The sequence below is a fragment of the Tachypleus tridentatus genome, chromosome 13, assembly GCF_004210375.1.
Source record: "Tachypleus tridentatus isolate NWPU-2018 chromosome 13, ASM421037v1, whole genome shotgun sequence".
Lineage (NCBI taxonomy): Eukaryota > Metazoa > Arthropoda > Merostomata > Xiphosura > Limulidae > Tachypleus > Tachypleus tridentatus.
The window spans coordinates 48,716,034-48,741,020 of NC_134837.1; the positions used below are offsets into that span (position 1 = coordinate 48,716,034).

General features: G+C 34.8%; 1 protein-coding gene across 2 annotated transcripts in view; it reads left to right on the top strand.

The window, feature by feature from the left end:
- The window catches only part of LOC143236856 (sodium/potassium-transporting ATPase subunit alpha-like), a 64,038-nt gene extending 40,173 nt beyond the window's left edge, over positions 1-23,865 (top strand). Inside the window, exons 14-21 of one of the 2 annotated variants that reach the window (XM_076475482.1) lie at positions 1,222-1,439; positions 4,147-4,248; positions 5,170-5,324; positions 10,498-10,592; positions 12,920-13,094; positions 15,644-15,774; positions 17,265-17,366; positions 23,409-23,865. In XM_076475482.1, the coding sequence (XP_076331597.1) occupies positions 1,222-1,439; positions 4,147-4,248; positions 5,170-5,324; positions 10,498-10,592; positions 12,920-13,094; positions 15,644-15,774; positions 17,265-17,366; positions 23,409-23,487 (1,057 nt within the window). In that variant the 3' untranslated portion in view covers positions 23,488-23,865. Of the gene's footprint in view, positions 1-1,221; positions 1,440-4,146; positions 4,249-5,169; positions 5,325-10,497; positions 10,593-12,919; positions 13,095-15,643; positions 15,775-17,264; positions 17,367-21,181; positions 21,305-23,408 lie in introns of those variants that run through there. The other variant, XM_076475481.1, reaches the window with a different exon arrangement.
- Positions 23,866-24,987: the final 1,122 nt, after the last annotated feature.

Genomic DNA, 24,987 nt, shown 5'->3' on the forward strand with positions numbered 1-24,987 from the left:
TCTCTACAAATAGCATCTACATAAATAACTCCCTCCTACAGATAACTCGACCTGGTATACCCCTCAGGAAAAGAGAGTCTCGCTCGCGCCTAATGTAGCTGCTTTCCATTTGTACTCGATTTGCGCTGCGGACCACTAGACGAATTGAATGCATTTTCTGGACGAGTAGTGTCAGCGCGAATGTTAACCTCGTGGGGAAAGCTTATTTTAGTCATACTTAGATCGTTGTGGATTGTAATAATAAATGTATTGATTATTGGATTTCATATTCCAAGACACGCACACAGCAATATTAAAACACAATTATCAAATAAAACAGTGAAGAAACAGTAGTGGTCGATAAATAAGATTTATTTAGGTAGGATTTAGGTAAGATTTATTCCCCCCCTAAATAAAATCAAATAAATAAATAAATAAATTCTTGCAAGGTTTAGCCCTGGTTACATTTCAATTGTTGCATTTATGGAACAAAACGCGTGTACACAGTCATTTGTTTGAACTGCACCTTAATACTATAAGAAACCTCAAGAGTGTCAATTCATGAGTTAATGCTGCCTATGGTCTTCCTGACAACAAAGTAGTCCTTAAGACTAGCATAGAGTCTACCGAGGGGAGGCCCTGCATGGCCAAGCGCGTTAAGGCGTGCGACTCGTAATCTGAGGGTCACGGGTTCGCATCCCCGTCGCGCCAAACATGCTCGCCTTTTCAGCCGTGGGGCATTATAATGTTACGGTCAATCCCACTATTCGTTTGTAAAAGAGTAGTCCAAGAGTTGGCGGTGGGTGGTGATGACTAGCTGCCTTCCCTCTAGTCTTACACTGCTAAATTAGGGACGGCTAGCACAGATAGCCCTCGAGTAGCTTTGTGCGAAATTCAAAAACAAACTCTACCGAGGGGAATCGAAACTCTGATGTTTTAACACTAGAATTTTTTTTCAACTGAAACAATTTTCCATATTAAACGCAAAAGCACTTAAAAAACAACTGATTTTTTTACTAATATTGAAGGAGATTTTTAGAAACAAAACCAAGCGATCATTTTCACTCTTCGTTACGAAAGTAGTTGAATCAAGAAAATTTTAAAAATATTTTAAAAATACATCGTAATAACATGAATGTGTAACAAATCTAATTTATCGACGAATTGTTAGTGTTTCACCAAACATCGACTATTTATCGTTCATTTACCTGCCCAACATTCCGTGCGATCTTTTGGTTGCAGAGATGCCAAGGCTGCTGTCGTGCACGGGTCAGAGTTGAGAGATTTGCCTCAAGAGCAGTTGGACGACATCTTGAAACATCACACGGAGATTGTTTTCGCTCGGACATCTCCTCAACAGAAGCTGATCATCGTGGAAGGGTGTCAACGACTTGGTGCTATCGTGGCTGTGACAGGGGACGGTGTGAATGACTCACCTGCCCTGAAGAAGGCAGATATCGGTGAGTTAAACATACGAAAAAAAAGATTCTGAAAGGGAAAGATGACATGAGGTTCTTTAGAAATTCGCTATTTATATACATAAAACATTTCTGAAAACCTGAATGAAATATCTGAATTATTCTACATTATAGAAAACATAAGTCCAAACTTTATTATCTCCTCATATATTAAAGGATTTAAGTCAAGTGTCATTTTAATAGCCCGTCTCTGTATTCTTTTAAACATTCTAATATCCTTCCAAGAATACGTGACAGGATTTGAAATGACTACTAGATTGAACATACAAACCCTAGGTGGTACTAAATAATTTATGGAAAGATAAATGAATACTCCTTATTGTGGATAAAGAGAATGAAACCCAGATAAGCAGTTATAACTTCCTTTATATTATCAAACTTTGGTTATACCTGGGGTTTCGTTTTCTACCATGACAGCTTTAAAGTACTTGACGAAGAAAATGCTGGTTTTCGTTTCCCAGTAGACAGCTTTCGTGTAACTGACAAAGAAAACACCGGGTTTCACTTTCTGTTAGATAGCTTTAATTTACTTGACTAAAGAAATATGGGGGTTTCTTTACTAAACTGAATAAAGGCTTTCGCTTCTAAGCGTATAATTAGCCAAGGAAATACTGGACAGTAGACATCTTTTATGTAGTTGACAAAGGAAATATGGTGGTTAATTTCCTAGTAGACAGTCTTCATGTAGTTAACCAAGGAAATACTTCTTAGTAAATAGATTTCGTGTAATTAGCAAAGAAAATACTGGGTTTTCCATCCAAGTAGAGAACTTTTGACTAGTTGATAAAGTAAACAAAGGAGTTCGTTTCCTAGAAGACATCTTTCATGTAGCTGATAGTAGACGCTGCCCGTTTGATACTTAAAAAATAAACCAACATATAATTCAAACGCTATGGCACAAATATATATAGCAATTTATCAGTAATAAACCCAAACTATTTGAGAAAACGTACAAACCGCTAATTCTTACTTTTGAAGCCAAAGTCGTTCTTTGTCAAGTGGATTTGATAAGCTATCTTTGTGAATCCGAAACATTGAGACATGTGTGTCTCTTGAAAGGGAAAGGTTTCTGAACTTTTCGAACTTGCATCATATAGAGGACACGCCATCGAACAAGTAGAGATGTTTGTCATTATGTCAATACCTTAAAATAAACATTAACTCTCAAAGGTAATGTGGCTATCTTAAATATTAATATTCTTATCTCACAAAATTACCAGAAAGTTGATGTTAATTGATAGGAATTATAGTCAACTTCCTGTTTCACATTTATATAAACTTATATGTGAGAAAACTATAGCTAGAAATCAACTTCAAACAAACAAAAAACAACATACTTTATATATACATATTCTACGGGTGGGTGCACAAATTTTATTTATTCTTCACAAATTTTGACAAGACTCGCAACCTGAGTATCTCAGATTCGAATCCTTGTCCCTTCAAATGTGCTCGCTCCTGAGGCTGTGGGTGAGTTATAATATCACGGTCAATTCCACTACTCCTTATTAAAAGAGTAGCCCAAGAGTTGGCGATAGGTGGTGATGACTAGTTGCCTTCTTTCTAGTCTTTCATTGCTAAAGTAGAGGTAGAGAGCATAGAAAGCCTTCGTGTAGCTCTTCGTAAAATTTCAACACACAGCCCAAACACAAAATAACCATATGTATATTTTGTGTATATATCTACATATGCATAACCAAATCACGGATAACTTTCACCTGTGAATAACAAACACATTATTTTCCAACAACAAAATACAACTAATTTTTTTTGACACATTAAATGAATAATAAAAATTCGATTTCCCTTTTACTAGGATTGTTTGTTGTTGTTTTCTGAATTTCACGCAAAGCTATACGAGGGATATATGCGCTAGCCGTCCATAATTTATCAATGTAAGACTAGAAAGAAGGCAGCTAGTCATCACCACCTACCGTCAACTCTTAGGCTACTATTTTTCTAATGAATAGTGGGATTGACCTACAAATTATAACGCCCCCACTGCTGAGAGAGCAAATGTGTTAGGTGTGACGGAGATTCAAACCCGTGACCTTCAGATTACGGGTCGAGCACCTTAACTACCTGGCCAGGCCGGGCTTCTTTACTATGTATTCATATTGATTTGTAACATCATAAAAGTATTCTTCAAGTCTTAACTTCCTATATTATTCATATATATATCGTCTGCCAGTCGAATTTTATTAGGTTTATTTGTAGAAGTAAATATTAACCCTTTTGCTAATGATCATGTTTCATTCTGTTGCAAGTTATTTTATGCTGAATTAAAATTTTTCAAAAATATTAACCCGTTTTATCTAAAACGTTTTTTGAACTCTACCGTGTTACTGTTTTTTTTTTTTTCAAAAACACAACTCTTTTGTACAGCATCTCTATAGTCGTCTTCCACGTTGTAAGTATAACGTTTGTCTTTGTATCGAATAATACTAAATACTGATAAATACTTAAATACTAATTATGGCTAGATATACATTTCACTTAATTGCTTTACCTGTAGAAGCAACGAAAATCTTCTAGGAGAGGTAGCGTACTGCATAGATTAGACTAATTTAAGAAAGCAATATTACTTTCTGAGTTGTTGTAATCATATTAAATGTACGTTTTAAAAACCAAGCCGGTCGGTTTCTTTGACTAATCTGGATTATTGCAATTCGAGTGTTCTCTTTGACAGGGGTAGCCATGGGGATTGCCGGAAGTGATGTCAGCAAACAAGCAGCAGATATGATACTATTAGACGATAATTTTGCTTCGATCGTTACAGGAATTGAAGAAGGTTGTTATTTACGTCTTAATATGTAAATACTTATCTATAAAATTAAAAATGGCTAATATTTTATTGTATTGTTTAGTTTGAATTAAATAAATAAATCAGCGCTTAAGAACAATTGACAAAAGGATTTTATGCACTTAAACCATTAGTAAAAATAAAAATATTTTGCATTTAATACTCTAAGAAAAGTTTTGTTTTTAATAACTTCTAAATTCTAAGAGTACAAATATAATAACGAGCATTTCAATTATGTAATATTGCTGATTTGAAAACTTTCAAATTACACTCATCAATCTTTTGGTCTTTATGGAATTGTGTTTAATTTTGTGTTTTAACTTACTAGTCGTTACGACTTTATTGTAGCTAGCGTAACTCTACATATTTGCAATTTTTAGATAATATATAAATTAGTGAAGAGAGAACAAATACAGTTGTCATGACATATCAGACTTTACAGGAAGTTTTAAGCTTTTTGTTAAGTAAACATTTGGATACGAAGTGCAGTGAATATATATATATATATATATTACTTTGTTATAACAAAGTAATGTAATTAGTCAGAGGTTTGGATTCGCTGTTTTCAACGCAACCCTTTCTTTTGATTTTGTTTACTTAACTCTATCAGTATCAATTTTCTCTGAAGAAATATTCACTTTTAGCAAAATAGAAAGGGGATTTATATTACACAAATCATATATTAATCTGTTATTGAAGAAAGAAGTCAGGCTTTTGGTTGCAAGAATCACAGTATATTATAGAAAAAAACTAGGTCTAACTTCAACAGTTAATATTTTTCCTTGTTCATCTTTAGTTAGTATTTTAGTTAACCTCTGAATAGAGAAAAGAGAGAAAAAAATAAAAATATATTTAAACTCATAATTATCAAAGCAAACGAATGACGGTAAACGTTCTTTTCTATGTCAGGTCGGTTAATTTTCGATAATTTGAAGAAATCCATTGCTTACACTCTCACCAGCAACATTCCTGAGATAACCCCTTTCCTGCTGTTCATCATTGTTGACGTCCCTTTACCCTTAGGTACAGTAACAATCCTGTGTATAGACCTGGGTACAGACTTGGTAAGTTCTGTCATTATCTAATACTATACAGGTGCTCTGATTGAGCTACATATTAGATATGGAACAAATACTTCTGGTTTAGTTCCTTCAGATAACAATGCAAGTTACCAAACTGTTAGTTATTGGTCATGGTTTATGCTGCTAATTTAAAGTGCATACTAATATTTTAATTAAATAATATATTTTGTACTTCTTGGTTTGTAAATATTTAGATAATTGACTGAAGTGTATAATAATTACATGTAAATTATTTTACAAGAGCTTTGCTGTTTCAAGGTGGACTTACGCCAATGGACTCATAAGGATTACGATGAGATTCTATATGCTCATGAAATATGTATTTTTTTAAAAATCGATTTTGAGTTTATACACGTGTTATGCTGTGATAGTGTATATCAACTACAACAATTTCATGAATTATTGATTTCTATATTTCGTTTTACAACTTGTTTTGCTGATTAATGTAATTTTACAAAAAGTTTGAAAATATATTAATACTAAAACATTATAATATGATTAAACATTGTAGACACTTCTAGAATTTCTATTCAGTGAACGTGTAAATTTAACGTCAACAGTTCTGGTCTTCCCGTGATTCTCTAGCAACACAGCCTCAATGTAATTCTTCAAGTGATTCTATGATTAAAACACTGCTCAGTAAAAATGTTTTAACAGCTACACAAATCAGTTTTTATATTTTGTTTTCATTTAAAATAAACTTATTAAATTCAGTACAAAATGATAATATTATACTTGAAAACTGCCCTTGTGAACTGAAACTAAAACCTAATAGTGGCTGACAGACAAAGATTTAAACATGCTAATAAAATATCTAATAGTAATTATCTTAGTTCCTTTATATGAAATCACTAATTTACTTTTATAAATATAACTGAATATTATGTAAGCTAAAGCGATTGAGTTCAATGAACCTTCTTTTCAATTATCTCCAATACCCAGTTATTATGAAGACAGATTTTTAAACAAATCAATTTTAACTAGCATTCTTCTTTCAGTCCCTATGTTTGTATTTTAACAACATTATACGTTAATGCCTTGTTGTTCTTGTAAAACCTCTAACTCTTACGAAGATGCTTGCTATTTGTAGTCAACTAGCTGAGATAACTAAACTTTTTATGTGTAACTGTTCCCATTTAATGTTAAATAGATTATTGCTTGTGTATGTGTATGGTGACTTAACTTTCATAGTTTCTGATAAAATTAAAAGTTATCTGATAATAACATGGGTGTATTATTCTAACTGATAAACGTTTTATCTCTTGTGTAAAACCTGATGCGTGTTCTGTTGTTGTAGTGTTAGTAAATGTATATAGTAATTGCTGGTTGTGGTATGATAGCATGTTGACCATTGTTGTGTCCGAAGTTGTGACCTTTGATGTTGTACGTTCTTCCAACTATCCACTCTAGGTTCCCGCCAAATCTTTGGCTTACGAGAAACCAGAATCAGATATAATGAACAGGAAACCTCGTGCTCCGTTATACGATAAGCTTGTAAACAATAGGAGGTAACAGACATGGTTAATAAACACATTATTTTTTACTAAAAACTGTAAAAAATGTAAGGAAAGTATGTTGAAAAAGTTTTTTTATATATTAGTATTGTGCATTTATACGAAAGTAACAACAGTCTGGTACAAAGTAGGTACTAAATCTCTACAGTGTAGACCAGGTGCAGATATACAGAGTCGGCAGTGTTAAATTAGTATAGAAGGACATAATCTGTGTGAAACTTATACAGCGTAAACCAGGAGCGGATACACAGAATCGGTACGAAACCTGCATAGAGTAAATCTGGTGCAGGATAACATAGTCTGTACTAAATCGACATAGTGTTAAACGGGAGCAGGAGTGCACAGTCAGTAGGAAACTGGCATAATGTAAATCTAATGCAAGAGAACCTCGTCGGTACGAAACTGGCATAGTATAAACCTGGTGTAGGAGAACATAATGCGTTCGAAACCTGCGTAGTTAAAATTTAGTACACGAAACCTTCATAACGTAAATCTGTACGAAACCTGCATAAACCTAATACAGGGACTCAAAACCTGCACAGTGTAAACTTGTCACAAAAGAACGTAATCGCTGCGAATCCTACATAATAAAAATGAATCCATTAAGGAGCTTTTTTTTTGTGTGTGCGAAGAACAAAAATGCCAAAGACATTCTATGCGTTATGAGTTGTATTCTCATAAACTAATAAATTTTATGACTTGTATGTTGTATTTATAACCTGGTGGAGTTCTGATCATATAAAATGTGAACTCATTCCCGACAAGTCATGAACTCCATACAGAAATGTTGAAAGTCGATTTTTTTTCTCAAATAACCGACTCGTTGATCCTTTTTGATATGAAAATTTCGCGTGGGACCTTCTGGTAGCACCGTTTGATCTCCGTTACTGTTGTAGGTAAGAACAAACTTACAGGTATTGTATTTCGTTATGAGGCAGAATTGTTTATTTGTTTTAAATGTTGCATGGTTTGCGTAGCTTTCTTATTATGCTTGAATATATGTTTCATGTAACGGTGCATGCATCTCCCCTATCCCCTACTTATAACCTTAAACTACATGTGAGTGATATGCCACTATCGCAAACAAATACTTGCTTATCAGTAGCTACTAAATCCAACCCACTAAATGTGCTAACACACTGATACGTTAGAGAGCAGGTACTTTTGTAAAACGTTAACACATTATTACAATTACACGATATGTTATACGAAATGAAAAACGTAAAACTATAATAGTCATGTTATATATAAATACACAACACATGAAATGAGAAACATAGTGCTATAGCACCAATATGATATATATATATATATACACAACACATGAAATGAGAAACATAGTGCTATAGCACCAATATGATATATATATATATATATACGACATCCGAAATTAGAAACATAGATCTATATACAGCCATAGATACGATCGGAACAAGTGGTGTTAAAACAACAGATAAAAGCTGCAAACCCACTTAAACAAAACAGTATTTCACGTTAATATCAAACACCTTCAGACTGTTGTTTGTACACATTTAAAACGTAATTTATACGTAATTGTATATGAAAGAGGTTTGAAAACATCTGACTTTGGTGTTCCTTCCGATTTTTTTATGTCAGAAACTGAATAAGTTGTTAGTAAAAATTTTAATATTCTTAAAACATGGCGCAGATAGCCATTGTGTAGCTTTGTGCGAAATTCAAAACAAACAAACAAACAAATCCTAAAACGTGAAGAATTCACCAGTAAACCAGAAGAAGGTTAAAATGTAAGATTCGAATGTAGATGAATCAATGGTGATAAAATATAATAGTTCTCAAAACATGAAGTGTTCACTCATAAATTACGAAGGAATTAACACCAAAAACTGATTAATTAGTTGGTGAGATAAGGTGCAAAAGTCCTCAGAAATTGAAATACAATCAGCAGTATCCGTCCCCAGTGACGGGTGAAAATTAAGTTAACGTATAGATTCAAATAATTTCGTGGTTAATTGTGTTGTACTCTTGGTTTCCACTCAAAACCAAAGTTCTGAACTACTTGCACCGTTCCTCGCGATAAGTGATTTTTTTAGTATGTCAGTCATGCTAACAGCCGCTCAACAATAACATACAGTAAATCTGCATTTTTATTCTTTAAGTGACGTCACTTGTTGAAATATGAATAATAATGAAATTAATTCGTAACAGTTTAGTGTTGAATATCCAGCTTGTGAGATAACATTTGGTATCAACGTTATTCACGTCTCTTCTCCCGTCAATTGAAAATGGAATGTTGAACTTTGACTGCGTGCGCAGCTTTTCAAACCGGAGACAGGTGAACTCTCGGACAGACAAACACCACCTTTCGCAATATGTAAAAGATTTACTAATAACCTGCAAATGAATTAACGTAATAATAAACTTTAACTTCAATTCAGTTTTTAAATCTAATGTTAATATTTGTACAACAATTCATAGAAAAGAAACTGATTTGTTTAGATTCGTTTAAATCTTTGTATATCTATTAGTCTACTCTTCTGTTCGTTTCCATACATTATTAAACGCTTTATTGCTATATGAATGTTCGCTAATAAAGAGAACTTAGAACTTAAAGTGCATTTGTGGTCTATTTTGACTTGCTTATCAGTCAAAATATTTTATTAAAAAATTATTTAATATTTTTTAAATAAATTATAGTTATTTTTGCTATATATTTTAAAATTAAACAACTGTAACATACTATTTGAGAATATAGTTATTTTAATTTTTTGTTAAATCACGATCGTTTTGAAGTTCGTGCGATTTTAAATATTCAGTATTGAGTGAAGACTATATTATTACTTTATTACGTGATTTGGCCTGGCATTGTCAAGCGAGTAAGGCGTGCGACTCGTAATCCGAGGTTCGCACCCGCGTCGCGCCAAACATGCTCGCCCTCCCAGCCGTGGGGGCGTTATAATGTGACGGTCAATCCCACTATTCATTGGTAAAAGAATAGCCCAAAAGTTGGCGGTGGGTGGTGATGACTAGCTGCCTTCCCTCTAGTCTTACACTGCTAAATTAGGGACGGCTAGCGCAGATAGCCCTCGAGTAGCTTTGTGCGAAATTCTAAAAACCAAACCAACCATAACATGATTTATATCCATGGTTCCTCATTAAACAACTACTCTGTTATCTTGAAGACAAACGAAAATAAATAAAACAACAAACGGAAGTTATGTATTTAAAATGTAACCTACCAACATCCATCGTTTCTATAGACAAGCCACACTTCTGTAATGACTACAGTTTTGTTATTTCAGATTGTATGATAATACAGTTCTGATAAACTTTCAGTTAGCTCAGTAATGTACTCCTGAGAAAGAACTAAATAACTGCATAAAGAATGTTCGATTACATTAGCTTATCACTGGGTTATTCTTGCTTCCATAAAACTTAAGTTAAAATAAAAGGAAAGCTAGGCAACATCAACTGAAAACTAGCTCAACCTAGTTTTTGAGAAGAGTCAATGGTGGTCTACAACCACGTCAAAATGACCCAATATTTTAAAATGCGGTTTTGGTTTCTTTTTTTTCGCCTGAATGACTAACCCTTGTTTACTTGAATCGTATACTATATCCATTGTTTCACCGTATACAGTGGTCCATTAAACAACTTTTTAGGTTCCCGCCATCTCACTTGCTTATGAGAAACCGGAAAGTGACATCATGAAGCGTCAACCTCGAGATCCTTTGAAGGATAAGCTTGTCAATGAAAGGTAAGTTAAGTTAAAACGTTTTAATTTTTTTGTGGAATAAATGTAAAAATAGTCTCCTCTGTTAATAGGTTGAGAGGTAAGACACTGTTCTAGTTGTTTTGTTCATGTACTTAAACTATTGTACTTAACATCCAAGAACATTGTTTGTGTAGGTTTGTGTGTGTGTGGGTGCATCAATCTGATAAGAAAGTTAGAACTAATCCGTAAACGGAATTCTGAGGGCAAAACAAACCACTTGTTCAAAGTAAACATGCAATTTAGAATTTTTAAATTTTAGAAATGTTCGTTCTAAAACCTGTTTTATCTTCGCATCAACTAAAATCAACAAAAATGCGAAATGTGCGTTTTAATATGTTATGTCAGTATTTTTTAGAATTTTCCACATGACCCCAGTGTCCAGGCTTTGACTCTCACAATCTTCCATTATCTGTACAAGGACGAAAAATTCTTATGTTACCTGGTTCACTTCGTTATAGCTCACAACAAAGGTGATATGTGTACCTCTCAGACAGCTAAATGACTAAAAAAAAACATTCGGTCGGGGCAGACAGCGTGTGCCCTTTCGAAACATGATCGCAGACCATCATTTGAGAAACGCTGTCTTAAATCCAAACCACTGCGCAAAACTTCAAGTGGCACAGGTATTATAAGTACAACAACTTGAAAACAACTTCTGAATGGTTTTTCTCTTCCTCTCGCGCGTACTCTTTATTGTTCTGATCTAATTGTTAAAGTAATAGCTATCTTAGATTGTACAGAATTAATCCCTCTGTAAATACTTCAGTGAAATAAAGACTTAATTGTTTGCATCGCCTTTTGAAGCCTCTAATACCAAATGCATCGTTCGTTTAAAAGAGAACGCGACGTGGTCTTGTGGTTAACGTGCCGGTGTATGTAACTGTGAATCTATAGATCGCATTCCTTTGTCTCAAAATTGCATTTCTCATTTAAGGGTCTTATTATTAGAATGATGATGAAATCTCACTCTTGGATTAGAGTAACCAAAGAGGAGTGATGAGGGCAGATGAAAAGTTGTCTTCCCTCCAGTCAACCACTTCAAAATCAAGGACGATTTGTGTTGGTCTTTGCTCTGTCTGCCACAGGTATCAAAACCTGAATGTAAGCGTCGTAAGCCTGTAGACTTACCGCTGAATCACTGGGGGTCAATCAGGAATGACTAGTGTAAATATCTTTTGTGTAGCTTTGCATAAAATTACCGCAAAAACAAACACACGTATAAAAGAAGTTATTTTCGTGAATGTCTTATGACTTATTCAAATAAGGTAAGTGATGAATCATAATTAGTATACAATCGCTTGCTTGTTTCTTTTTGAGCTAAGCCACATTTGGCTATCTGCTGTCTCGGCCCGGCATGACCAGGTATTAAGGGCGCTTGACTCGCAATCTGAAGGTCACGGGTTCGAATCCTCGTCCATCTATGTATGCTTGCCCTTTAAGCCATGAGGGCGTTATAAGTTACGGTCAATTCTACTATTCCTTGGTGAAAGATAACCCAAGAGTTGGCGGTGGGTGGTGATGGCTAGCTGCCATTCCTCTAGTTTTTCAATGCTCACATAGTCCTTGTGTAGCTTTGAACTTACATATTAAACTGGCAATGTTGATATCAAAATACAGTACCGAAAAAACTTTTTAATGGAAACTTTTGGTTGATATACTTGTATGACGACGTCAAGAAACCTTGACAATTAGGCAAAAGGACGTCATCAAACTAATCTGCTGTGTCTACGGCAAAACACAGATTTTAGCGTTGTAGTTCCATGCACTTACTGATGTTCCATTGGATGATATAAAAAAAACAGTAATATTTGAAAATATTAGTGTGTTTTTTTATTTGTCACTGAAACCTAAGTAAGTATTGTGTTAATTTGTTAGAAATCGAAAATTGTTTCGTGACTAAACTAGAACAAGGCTGAAGAGTTTTATATTTTATTTTTAAATTGAAATACTTAGGTGTCTTTGTGTGACTTTGGGTGAAAGTAACAGAACGTATATAAACTAGTCTCTGTTTTGTTTGTTAAAAATATTTAAAATTTCTTTTTATTTTAATCTTTTTATTATTAAAAATAGTTTCTAATACTTTAAAACAGCACAAATGTGTTAAGTAGGTGTTAGTTTTATTCAATCAATATATTATGCAAAATTTTATGTAGTGTTCGAATTCGTATTTACAAGTTTTCAAACAGAATATTTATGAACTCTTTTGTTGGTTTCTTTCCTCTCGAAGATGTGTCAGTTTCATCATAAGTTAAATGAATCAGTTTTTTTTTTGTTCAGCCACTGACGTATTGAGACTTGTTTATTTATAGGCTAATTTCTATAGCATATGGTCAGATTGGGATGATTCAAGCAGCAGCAGGATTCTTTGTATACTTCGTTATTATGGCTGAGAACGGCTTCTGGCCGTCAAAACTGGTTGGAATTCGTAAGAAATGGGATTCACAAGCTGTGAACGATCTAATGGATTCCTATCGTCAAGAATGGGTACGTGTTAACTAGTGAGATGAGAAATTGATTACATGCTTGTCAGGACTATTGATGTGTGCCAACTAATGTGTAGGATAAACTCGGTTTCGTTAGCTCCTGGTTGCCTTCTACAAAGCGGTTTATCAAATGTGTAACGGAGTTTATATAAAATTAAGAACAGTACAACAGCGCCATCTCAAAGGATTTAGTAATGTTATTACAAAGTCACAGATTCTCACGACGAAATATATTCGAACGTGTTTATTCTTATTTAGTCAGAATGAAATAACTGAGAAAACACTTCTATATACTCATGGGAATACAGCACCGTAGTTTGATACATTGTACATGAAGGAACCTGTGTATTTACATACACTTCTGCTTTGTTCTACCATTACTACTAGTTACTTCTGTCATTGCCAATCCGAGTTTATATGTTAGTTACTCCTTTATCAGCCCGGCATGGCCAGGTGGTTAAGGCACTCAACTAGTAATCTGAGGGTGGCAGGTTAGAACCTCCGTCACATGAAACATGCTTACCCATTAAGTCATGGGGGCATTATAACGTCACGATCAATCCCACTATTCGTTGGAAAAGAGTAGCTTAAGAGTTGGTGGTGATGACTGGCTGCCTTCCCTCTAGTTTTTCACTGCTAAATTATGGACGGCTAGCGCAGATAGCTCTCGTGTAGCTTTGCCTGAAATTCAAAAACAAACGAAATTCCTTTATCGGAGTTCTTTACACGGTGAAAAAAATCAAAACTATGTTAAATCAGGACAGATCCTGACGTTGAACAATTACCTCAAACTCATAATAATATTTTTCATTTACAGACAGCGATGTAAAACAATCCCTCTATTATTTAAACTTTTTAATTTCTGTTATATAAATTTTACAGTTCTGTAAAATGTTCTTGTCAAGTGTGAATTATTCAGGAAGAAATTTTAAATTATGTGGCAAAATATCTCTTTTCAGATGTTTTTCACAAGCCTGCAGTCTCTGTAATATACACTGCTGGCTAAAATCTTAAGGCCAATGAACATAAAGAAAAAATACGCATTTTGCGTTGTTAGACTCAACCACTTACTTGAGTAGAGCTTCGAAAGATGAAAATAAGAAAAGGGAAAATAAAAAAAACTTTTTTAGCATTTAATATGTGAACATTATAAAATTAGCCTAAATACTAGCTAAATACTGACATCTCCTGTGTTACATTGAGTAAAAACATGGCAAAAGGCTAAAAAGTGGACAGAGTTTGAACGTGGCAGAATTGTCGAGCTGCAAAAGCAAGGTTTCTCTCAACGTGCTATCGCTGGTGAGATTAGGCGTAGTAAAACTGCTGTTGCCTTTCTTAAAAGGCCCTGAGGAATATGGCACAAGAATTTCAAGTGGTCGGCCCAAGAACATTTCGCCAGCGTTGAGCAGAAGGATTCGACGGGTTGTCCGGCAAGACACCAGCCGATCGTCGAACCAGATTAAGGCCCTTACGGATGCAGAATGCAGCTTAAGAACAATAAGATGGTATCTACGAGAGAAAGGCTTTAAAAACCGTAAACATCTTCAAAGGCCATCCCTCCTTCCACACCACGAAACAGCTCGGTTAAACTTTGCTGAGAAGCACCAAACATGGGACGTAGAAAAGTGGACGAAAGCTTTGTTTTCTGATGAGAACGAATTTAACATGGAAGGTCCAGATGGCTTCCAATGTTACTGGCACGATATCCCACTGGAGAAATTTTCTACACGACACAGTGAAGGATGTTCCATCGTGATCTGGGGTGCTTTCTCCTTCCATGAAACAATGGAGCTTCAGGTTATACAGGGGCGTCAAACAGCAGTTGGCTACATTGGCATGTTGGGGAGAGCATCCTTATTGACTTAAGGCCCTCGCTTGTGTAGAAATGACTGGATCTTTCAGCAAGGCAACGCTACAATTCACAATGCCCGCAGGACATAGGACTTTTTCATGGCGAATAACGTGATTCTTTTGGACTATCCAGCGTGTTCGCCCGAACCGAACTCCATTAAAAATGTTTGGGAATGGATGGCAAGGGAAGTCTGTAGAAATGGACGTCAATTCCAAACAGTGCATGATCTTCGTGAAATCATCCTCACCACCTGGAATGACATTCCAGCCAGCCTTCTGCAAACGCTATATCGACCATGCCAAAGCGAATGTTTGCAGTTATTTGCATTGCAACTCACTACTGAGACCTCTTGTTGGGCATTTCCTACCCTGTTTAGGACTTCTTTTTGATATAGTCCTAAACTTTTGACCAGCTAGTATTTAGGCTAATTTCATAATGTTCATATTTTCCCTCTTTTCGTATTTTAATTTTTCGAAGCTCTACTCAAACAAGTGGTTGAGTCTATCAATTAAAAATGCATATTTTTCTTTGTGTTCATTGGCTTTAAGATTTTGGCCAGCAGTGTAATGACTGAACAACATAGATGTTTAACATTAAGTTTGAGTTTTGTTATAAGTATTACTTTTTCAGAGATCTTTTAAGTTTAAATAGCTATTAAACCGTTAAAAATAATGTACACACATATGTGTTATCTGTAGACTTACCACGACCGTAAAATTCTGGAGTACACATGTCATACGGCTTTCTTTGCCTCCATCGTGATCGTGCAGTGGGCAGACTTAATCATCTGTAAAACAAGACGAAACTCCATCCTTCATCAAGGCATGACGTAAGCCTTTACTGTGTATAGATATCAATGTATTACAGATGCCTGACAACACGACACTCAAATATAAATATCAATGTATTAAAACTTTTTATAATGGAACATTACCGAGACTAGATATAGCGAAGTTGCTGGTGTTGCGCGATCCATTGCCACAAAAACACACTACACACATTTTGAGGCCAAAGTGCTGTGTAAGAATGATGGTGAAATCCAATTATCGATATTTGGTTAGACAAGATTAGTGCAAGAGTTTGAAGTTAGTTCCTTTTATTAGCTGCTTTCCATCTGAAGTATCACTTTATAATTAAGATACTACTATATGCGGCTAATCCTTTTGTATCTAAGCGTGAAATTCTGAAACAAATAAACAGTTTATTCCCACCTAAATAGTTAAATATGTGAACTATTTAACTAGCTTGAACAGCAGCTGCTCAACAAAAAGAAATCTCGTGTAATTTTTCATTCCTATACATTTATTTTGTTAAAATCTTGGGTTTGGGAAGTTTTCATAAGAAACAGACAGTTATTTGTAAATCTGAAAACCTCAAATACAGACTAAACTGGTTTACATAACAAACAAGTTAACACCTATTTTTATTTTAACAATTTCTCCAGTCAAGTGATAGGTAGTTATATTATAGTCTTTGTTAACCGATTACAGTCATTATGTCTTGCTTTCCTGGATGGGAACATCAGTACCAGAAGTTATCCGTAATAAAAGAATGTCATTTAACATTTTAATGTAAATTTTTATTACGCATCGCTTATTTTATTGCAATCAGGGCTAACTTCACAAAGCCAACATTTCATACAGAGAGTCTCTTTCAAAATTATATGGACGTGAAAGAGGTAATTATTTTTGCCCAATTTCATTATACAAATAAATTACATATTGCATAGGCAGCTTTGGTGAGGTTTTAACTTTGAGAAAAGTTTTCTTTCAAGTTGATCTTAAAAAACACAAGCAGTATTAAATGAAAATTTAACCTGTATATGCTTCATTAAAGATTTGTTCAGTTATAATTGGATATTTTTAAGATTCAGATGGTTATTTTTTAAATCGATATAAATATCGTTGATCTTTTTGACACGTTTTATCTTTAGGCTTCACCCACTGTCCACTACCCTTAAACACAAGCATAAAAACCTTGTAACTGTTGCTATTAATAACAATAGTATACTATTAGATTACCATAATAGTGTTCCGATAATATAAAATTAACTTCTAGAAGTGTTGTATCTTCATATAACTTGGTTCGAATGAAATGTTTGAGTTAATACATTTTGGGGTATGAAATGCTCTGAACTTAATTACTCTGGATTAAATATTAGGACTAATTGAGGAATCTTTATCTAGTTTTCAAGGTAAATTAGAAAAAGCTTTCAATGTCCATCAGGTTATGTAAGAATATGACCCTGATGTTTTGGTGTGGATAATATACTTTCATCGCTAAATTTGTTTCGAAGATACAAGACTTTCTCTTCCTCAGGAACCACGTCCTCAACTTTGGTCTGGTGTTTGAGACAGCACTGGCAGCCTTTTTATCTTATTGTCCCGGGATGGACAAAGGTATTCGAATGTATCCATTAAAGTAAGTACTATTCAAATCCCTTGTGGTTTATTCTTCCTTTTTATTGTGATATGCATAGCATACATTATTCATACGTTTATTTTCTCATATCCTGTGTGTTTTACTTTTATTGAAACATCCTAAGCATTCTGGTCCGGCATGGCCAGACGGTTAGGGCACTAGACTCGCAATTCGAGGATCGCGGGTTCGAATCCTCATCACACCAAAGATGTTTACCATTTCAACGGTGGAGGCGTTATAATGTGACTTTCAATCCCACTATGCGTTGGTAAAAGAATAGCCCAAGAGTTGGCAGTGAGTGGTAATGACTAGCTGCTTTACCTTTAACCTTACACTGCTAAATTATAGACTGCTAGCGAAGATAGCCCTCGTGTAGTTTTGCACGAAGTTCAAAACAAACAAACATCCTAAGTATATACTATTACCGCGTGTTTCTTTCTCATGTTTACTTTTTCTTTTCGGATCCTCTCAATTATCCATATTTTTTCTCTTATGCTCCACCTGTTTTACTCTTCTTGGATTACCGCTTCTGCAGCTTCTTTAAAAATAATGGTTACTTATTACTGAAGAAGTCAACTTATAGTTTTTCTCTTTTGAAATATGTGTGGAGAACCAATTCCTAAAGAGATTTTAGACTCCAATGTCTTCATGATCTGTCATCACTATTCACTGTTCATTTATAGATCCATCATGTAGAAACCATGCTCTACATCTACATATTTATTAACTTAATGCCAGTTGTGGTTTCACACAAAACTGGAGACTGAGAAAGGTAAAAGTAAAACAGCAAATAGATTTAATCATTCTCAAAATAGGGGTTCAATACCCGCAACGGATATACTGGAGATAGATCTTTGTGTGAAAAAAAACAAAAGGTATTTAGACTATACCATAAGAACAAGACCAGCAATCTTTTCTAACAAACCTTTCTTTACTGCTCGATCCAGTACAGAACGAAGAAGTGGCAGCACACAAAGTTGTGGTCGAAATATTATAATTTTTTCTTACTGGAAACTCATCAGGGGCAAGTAAAGAAATATTCCTTAGAAAATGTTATAAGTCTTATAGTTATGGAAAATCACACAAACCATCAATCAGTACCTTACGCTTCGCTGGAATAAGGCGTTATACGTCATCAAAACAAACAATCTTGTTTAGTATATATCTATACAATGCATGGCCAAAAGTATGTGGACGTCCCTTCTTATTAGTGAGTTCGGCTATTTTAACAATGGGTGTGACTGGGCAGAAATTTGACGAACTAACTTGTTGAAAAGGTCACATCCTATAACAGTACGACATTGAAAGTCACTGAGCTCTTTAGTACGATTCATTCTACTGCCAATGTTTGTCTATGGAAATTGCATGGCTGTATGCTTGATTTTATGCAATTTCCATAGACAAGCATTGGCAGTAGAATGGGTCGTACTAAAGAGCTCAGTGACTTTCAATGTCGCACTGTCATAGGATGCCACCTTTTCAACAAGTTAGTTTTTCAAATTTCTGCCCAGCTAGAGCTGCCCCAGTCAACTGTAACTGCTGTTAATGTGAAATGGAAACGTCTAGGAGAAACAACATCTCAGCCACGAAGCGGTAGGCCACACAAGCTCACAGAAACGGACCCCCGAGTGCTGAAGCGCGAAGTCATAAAAATCGTCTGTCCACAGTTGCAACACTCACTACCAAGTTCCAAACTGCCTCTGGAAGCAACGTCAGCACAAGAACTGTTCGTCGAGAGCTTCATGAAATGGGTTTCCATGGTCGAGCAACCGCACATAAGCCTAAGATCACCATGCGCAATGCCAAGCGTCGGCTGGAGTGGTGTAAAGCACACTGCCATTGGACTCTAAAGCAGTGGAAACGCATTCTTTGGAGGTTATGAATCACGCTTCACTATTTTGCAGTCTGACGGATACCAGAAGAACGCTACCTGCCTGAATGTATAGTGCCGACTGTAAAGTTTTGTGGAGGACGAATAATGGTCTGGGACTATTTTTTGTGGTTTGGGCTAGGATCTTTAGTTCCAGTGAAGGGAAATCTCAATGCTACAGCATACAATGATATTCTAGAGAATTGTGTGCTTCCATAATTGTGGCAACAGTTTGGGGAAGGTCTTGTTTTTTGTTTCAGCATGACAAAGTCCCCATGCACAAAGCGAGGTCCATAAAGACATGGTTTGCCGAGGTTCGTGTGGAAGAACTTGACTGGCCTGCATAGAGCCCTGACCTCAACCCTATCAAACACCTTTAGGATGAATTGGAACGCCAACTGCGAGCCAGGTCTTCTCGCCCGATATCAGTGCCCGACCTTACTAATGTTCTTGTGGCTGAATAGGAGCGAATCTTCGCAGCCATGTTCGAAATTTTGTGAAAAGCCTTCCCTGAAGATTGGAGGTTGTTATAGCTGCAAACGGGGGACCAACTTCATATTAATGCCCATGGTTTTGGAATAAGATATTCAACAAGCACATATGGGTGTCATGGTCGGGTGTCCACATACTTTTGGCCGTGTAGTGTATATGTGTATACACCACCTGCCAAAATCTTAAGGCCAATAAACATAAAGAAAAAATATGCATTTTGCCTTGTTAGACTCAATCACTTATTTAAGTAGAGCTTCGAAAGATGAAAATAAGAAAAGGGAAAATAAAAATATAAGGCTTTTTTAGCATTTAATAGGGAAAATGTGAACACTATAAAATTAGCCTAAATACTAGCTGACCAAAAGTTTAAAACCATACCAAAAAGAAGTCCTAATCAGGATATGAAATGCCCAACAAGAGGTCTCAGTAGTGAGTTGCACGGCTGTCATTGCGAATAACTTCAAACATTCGCTTTGGCATGGTCAGTGTAAGCGTTTGCAGAAGGCTGGCTGGAATGTTATTCCAAGTGGTGAAGATGGCTTCACAAAGATCATGCACTGTTTAGAATTGACGTCCATTTCTATAGACTTCCCTTTCCAACCATCCCCAAACATTTTCAATGGGGTTCAGTTCTAGCGAACACGCTTGATGGTCCAAAAGAATCACGTTATTCGCCATTAAAAAGTCTTTTGTCCTGCAGGCACTGTGAATTGCAGCGTTGTCTTGCTGAAAGATCCAGTCATTTCCACACAAGCGAGGGCCTTCAGTCAGTGAGGATGCTCTCTCCAACATGCCAGTGTAGCCAGCTGCTGTTTGACGCCCCTGTATAACCTGAAGCTCCATTGTTTCATGGAAGGAGAAAACACCCAGATCAACTCAACGCTGGTGAAATTTTCTTGGGCCGACCACTTGAAATTCTAGTTCCATATCCCTTAGGATCTTTTAAGAAATTTGCAACAACAATTTTACTACGCCTAATCTCACCAGCGATGGTACGTTGAGAGAGACCTTGCTTTTGCAGCTCGACAATTCTGCCACATTCAAACTTTGTCAACTTTTCAGCCTTTACCATGTTTTTACCCAATGTAACACAGGAGATGTCGGTGGGAGATGTTGACAACGCTAATGCTTGAACACAAATGACTAAATTTCGTTACGTGTTTACTGATTAACGCTTCGTTTCAGTATGGTCTCAAACTTTTGACCAGTTAGTATTTAGGCTAATTTCATAGTGTTCACATTTTCCCTATTAAATGCTAAAATTTTTTTTCCCTTTTCTTATTTTCATTTTTCGAAGCTCCACTCAAATGAGTGGTTGAGTCTAACAACAAAATGCATGTTTTTTCTTTATGTTCATTGTACTTAAGATTTTGGCCAGCAGTGTAAATAATGATAGTTCACATTAGTAGAAGTGTTCTTTAAGAAAGTTTTTTCTTATCTTTTGCATCCGCAGGATTAACTGGTGGCTTCCTGCTCTTCCTTTCTCTCTATTAATCTTCATCTATGACGAAATCCGCCGCCTTACTTTACGGAGAAGTCCGGGTGGTTGGATGGAACATGAAACGTATTACTGATCCTATGTATTTTTCGTCTGCTTGCTGTATGTAAATGTATACTCTACACAACCGAACTCACGGACCGACGTCATTCTCTTCTAGAACTTTAGAATTGTGAGGTCCTTCTTGTGGATGTTGTATGTGTTTATTAAAGGGAAAAAAGTTTTGTTAGAAAACTTAAATAGAACACAACTAGTTAAGTTCTACAATTGTGTATGAGAACAAGATAAGATGTAGTGCTATTATCCTTTTATTTCTTCTATTTAAACTATTCTATTTTCAGTGTCACACATTCTTATCTACTCGTGTGAATTTAATTTACTGAAACATTTTCTTAATTTGTGTTTGCTCTGTTCTGTAGTTCTGATAAATATATGTACACACACACACACACATAGACATACGTGTGATGTCATTGTAAGTTAGATTTCTTTTTTAATTCCCACTTTGTAGGATTTTTGGGTTATTTTGTTTCATTTGATATTCGGTAAAGTCCTTTTTGTCAGTTTTGTTGTATGTAAGCGTCACAACTTTTACTACACGTTATAATATAATTTTACTCCATTCGTAACAATTAGAATCCGCTAATGGATTTTATATTTCTTTAGCACGTTTTGATTACGTGATGCTAATTGGCATACTCTTGAATGTATTGTTCTAGCTTATAGAATGGGTATGTGTAGAAATAGTAATGAGTTATACGCAAATTGAAGTAATATAGTTCTATTACGTTTAACATAAGAATTTTTCCAAGCTTAAAATTCAAAATATGTTTACATGTTTCGTTTTGAAACATTCATTTGCCAAGCTGTAGAATATGCATATATAAATTTACATATTCTTCTCAGGTTGAACGTTAAGTGTGCATAATAGTGTAATAAATTAGTGTAGGTTTAAATATTGGTCATTGGTACTTATCCTGCCACGTTCATATCTGCTATATTAAATATTATCACACGTGTCTCAATAAGCGCTACCTTCTGTTTAATACTTTACCCTTGTTTCAAGAGGTTTAAAAGGTACCATAGTTTTTTAATTTTTTTAGAATATCTGTTTCTTTACCTCTTCATGTTAATTAACACAGGGAGTGTCGTTTTCATGTACTGCTATTTTCATTTATTATGTTTCGAAATTTTAGATATGCTATGTTATACAATCTCTCAAAATAACAAATACTACGTACATGCATGCATATATATATATATATATAGTTAACGTGAAGCAATGCCGTAACATTTAGGTCTGAAATTTGGAAACTAAATGAACACGTCTGGCTGTTTGTCGTGTTTTAGTTTGACACCAAATAATTGCACCTGCAATTTTAAAAAAATATGCAAGTAATCCATTAAAAGTTAGCTAAACACAATTTTGCAGTTCGTGTAAAATATTTCTGAAACATACGTTTGTAATCTCTTTTAGAAAATGATACACTCAAACATATTTATTTGTAAATCGTCTCACCACAACAGATAACGTGAATGAATCAGATTGTTTAAATGATTATAAAGCTGTTAAGCATATAAAATATTGCTCCAATTACAGTACACAATTAAAATACCCTCCCCCTTACACTTACTGATAGGATTTGAGATTCTCTAACGCTAAATTTCGGGGTTTAATTTGCACTTAAACAAACACAATTAACACAATTCTCCTTCCAGCAGCTCAATGGTAAAGTATAGAGATTTATAACGCTGAGATTCAGGGTTAGCGCCTTTGTGATTAAAGAAACAAAATTAAAATAATTTTGATTTGTTATTAATGGGGTCATATATATATATATATACAGTATTTGTAAAATATGGTACAGTAACTGAATTTGAATACTATAACACTGACAAAACGTTATAGGTATGTCAGTGCATGTTCATACAATATAACTGATAATGCAAGTTATTTGTTGTGAATACTGTAATAATTTCACCTTTGTTTCAGTAAAGGTCATATAAAATGTTGTTATTTCAATAGAAATCTATTTCCTTCTGTCACGGACCACAGCCACTGTGACATTAGGTTTGTAAGTTAACTGTTGTTTCTCAATGTTCTCTTTCGTCATTTTAGTTTTATCAGCATTTACTGTATTCTCATTACGCTCATGAATAATAATGCACTCCTCACTTACAGGGTTTTACTCCGTACAGTGCAAGATGTCCTGCGTAGGAATTTCTTTAGCATCATAACGTATTATCTTCTTCTGTCTTGATTAGCCTCGTAATAAATTGTGATGTTGTATTTCATAGATTTAGCAACAAAAAACAAACAAACACAAAAAGCTTATTATATATAATATACATATATACAATATATATTTAAAATGTGGCACAGCTGCGAGACTAGTGTTGCCATTTTTAGGATAATAAAGTTTTATCTTTTACTGTACATGATTGTGTACAAATCACTGATGTCACAAGGAGACAGATATAAAGAAAAGAAACGATGGATCAAATGCTTAATGTGTGAAATTAAAATTAAGTCTCTTCATGAACGTACATAGGAACGAATAAATTAGTCATAATTAATATAAGTATAGTTAGACAGGAAGAAGTGGCTGTACGAAAGAGTTACTCAATAAAAGATGATTCCTCAAAACTTGGTATTTCCTGAGATTGTTTTTGTTGTAGGAAAACGCAAGTTAGCCAATTATTTTTATTATTTATACGTTAAATATGCTGTCATTTTATAATACAAAAGCGTAACAAAGGAAACAAATATTGTTTGAAAGGCATGTTTAGCTAATATAAATCAATAAAATATTTTGAAACATACGATCAACAACCTAAGTAAGTTTCCGTATAAATCTTTAATACTTTAACACAAAACATATACATGCCTTTTTTGCTTTAATAAAACAAGTAAACAATTAACTACAACTAGACACAATATTAAAAGAAAAATAATCAATTTCTTCTTTTATTTATTAAAACTAATCAACTATTTTATCTTTTTATTATTGAAATAAATAAAATGTTCCATCTTTTATTCATTAAAAGCAACCAACTGTCACATCTTTTATTCATTAAAAGCAACCAACTGTCACATCTTTTATTTATTAAAACTAATCAACTATTTTATCTTTTTTTATTGAAACAACTAAAATGTTTCATCTTTTATTCATTAAAAGTAACTAACTGTTACATATTTTATTTATTGAAATAAAATAACTGTTTTTACCTTTCATTAAAAATAATCAGGTGTTTTATGTTTTTTTAGTAAATAATTTTAAGCCTGACTTTTGGAGCTAAATGTTTGTAGCATTTGAAATTGGTCACGAAATTTGAAACAATTGCTTTCGGCTATGAGTAAATAATATACAGTTTTCTTCTATAACAACTTGTAGTTATGACAAGTCTCAGATCGGGTCACATAACAGCTTTTTCTTTAAAGCACATTTGGTCTTATCAGTATTTTCCCATAATCTACTATATATATATGGCCAGGTGGGTTGAAGCGTGCGACTCGTAATCTGAGGGTCGCGGGTCGGCATCTCTGTCGCACCAAACATGCTCGCCTTTTCAGCCGTGGGGGCGTTATAATGTAACGGTTAATCCAACTATTCATTGGTAAAAGAGTAGCCCAAGAGTTGGCAGTGGACGGCGATGACTAGCTGCCTTCCCTCTAGTCTTACACTGCTAAATTAGGGACGGCTAGCGCAGATAGCCCTCGAATAGCTTTGCGCGAAATGAAAAAAAACCAACAAAACTAC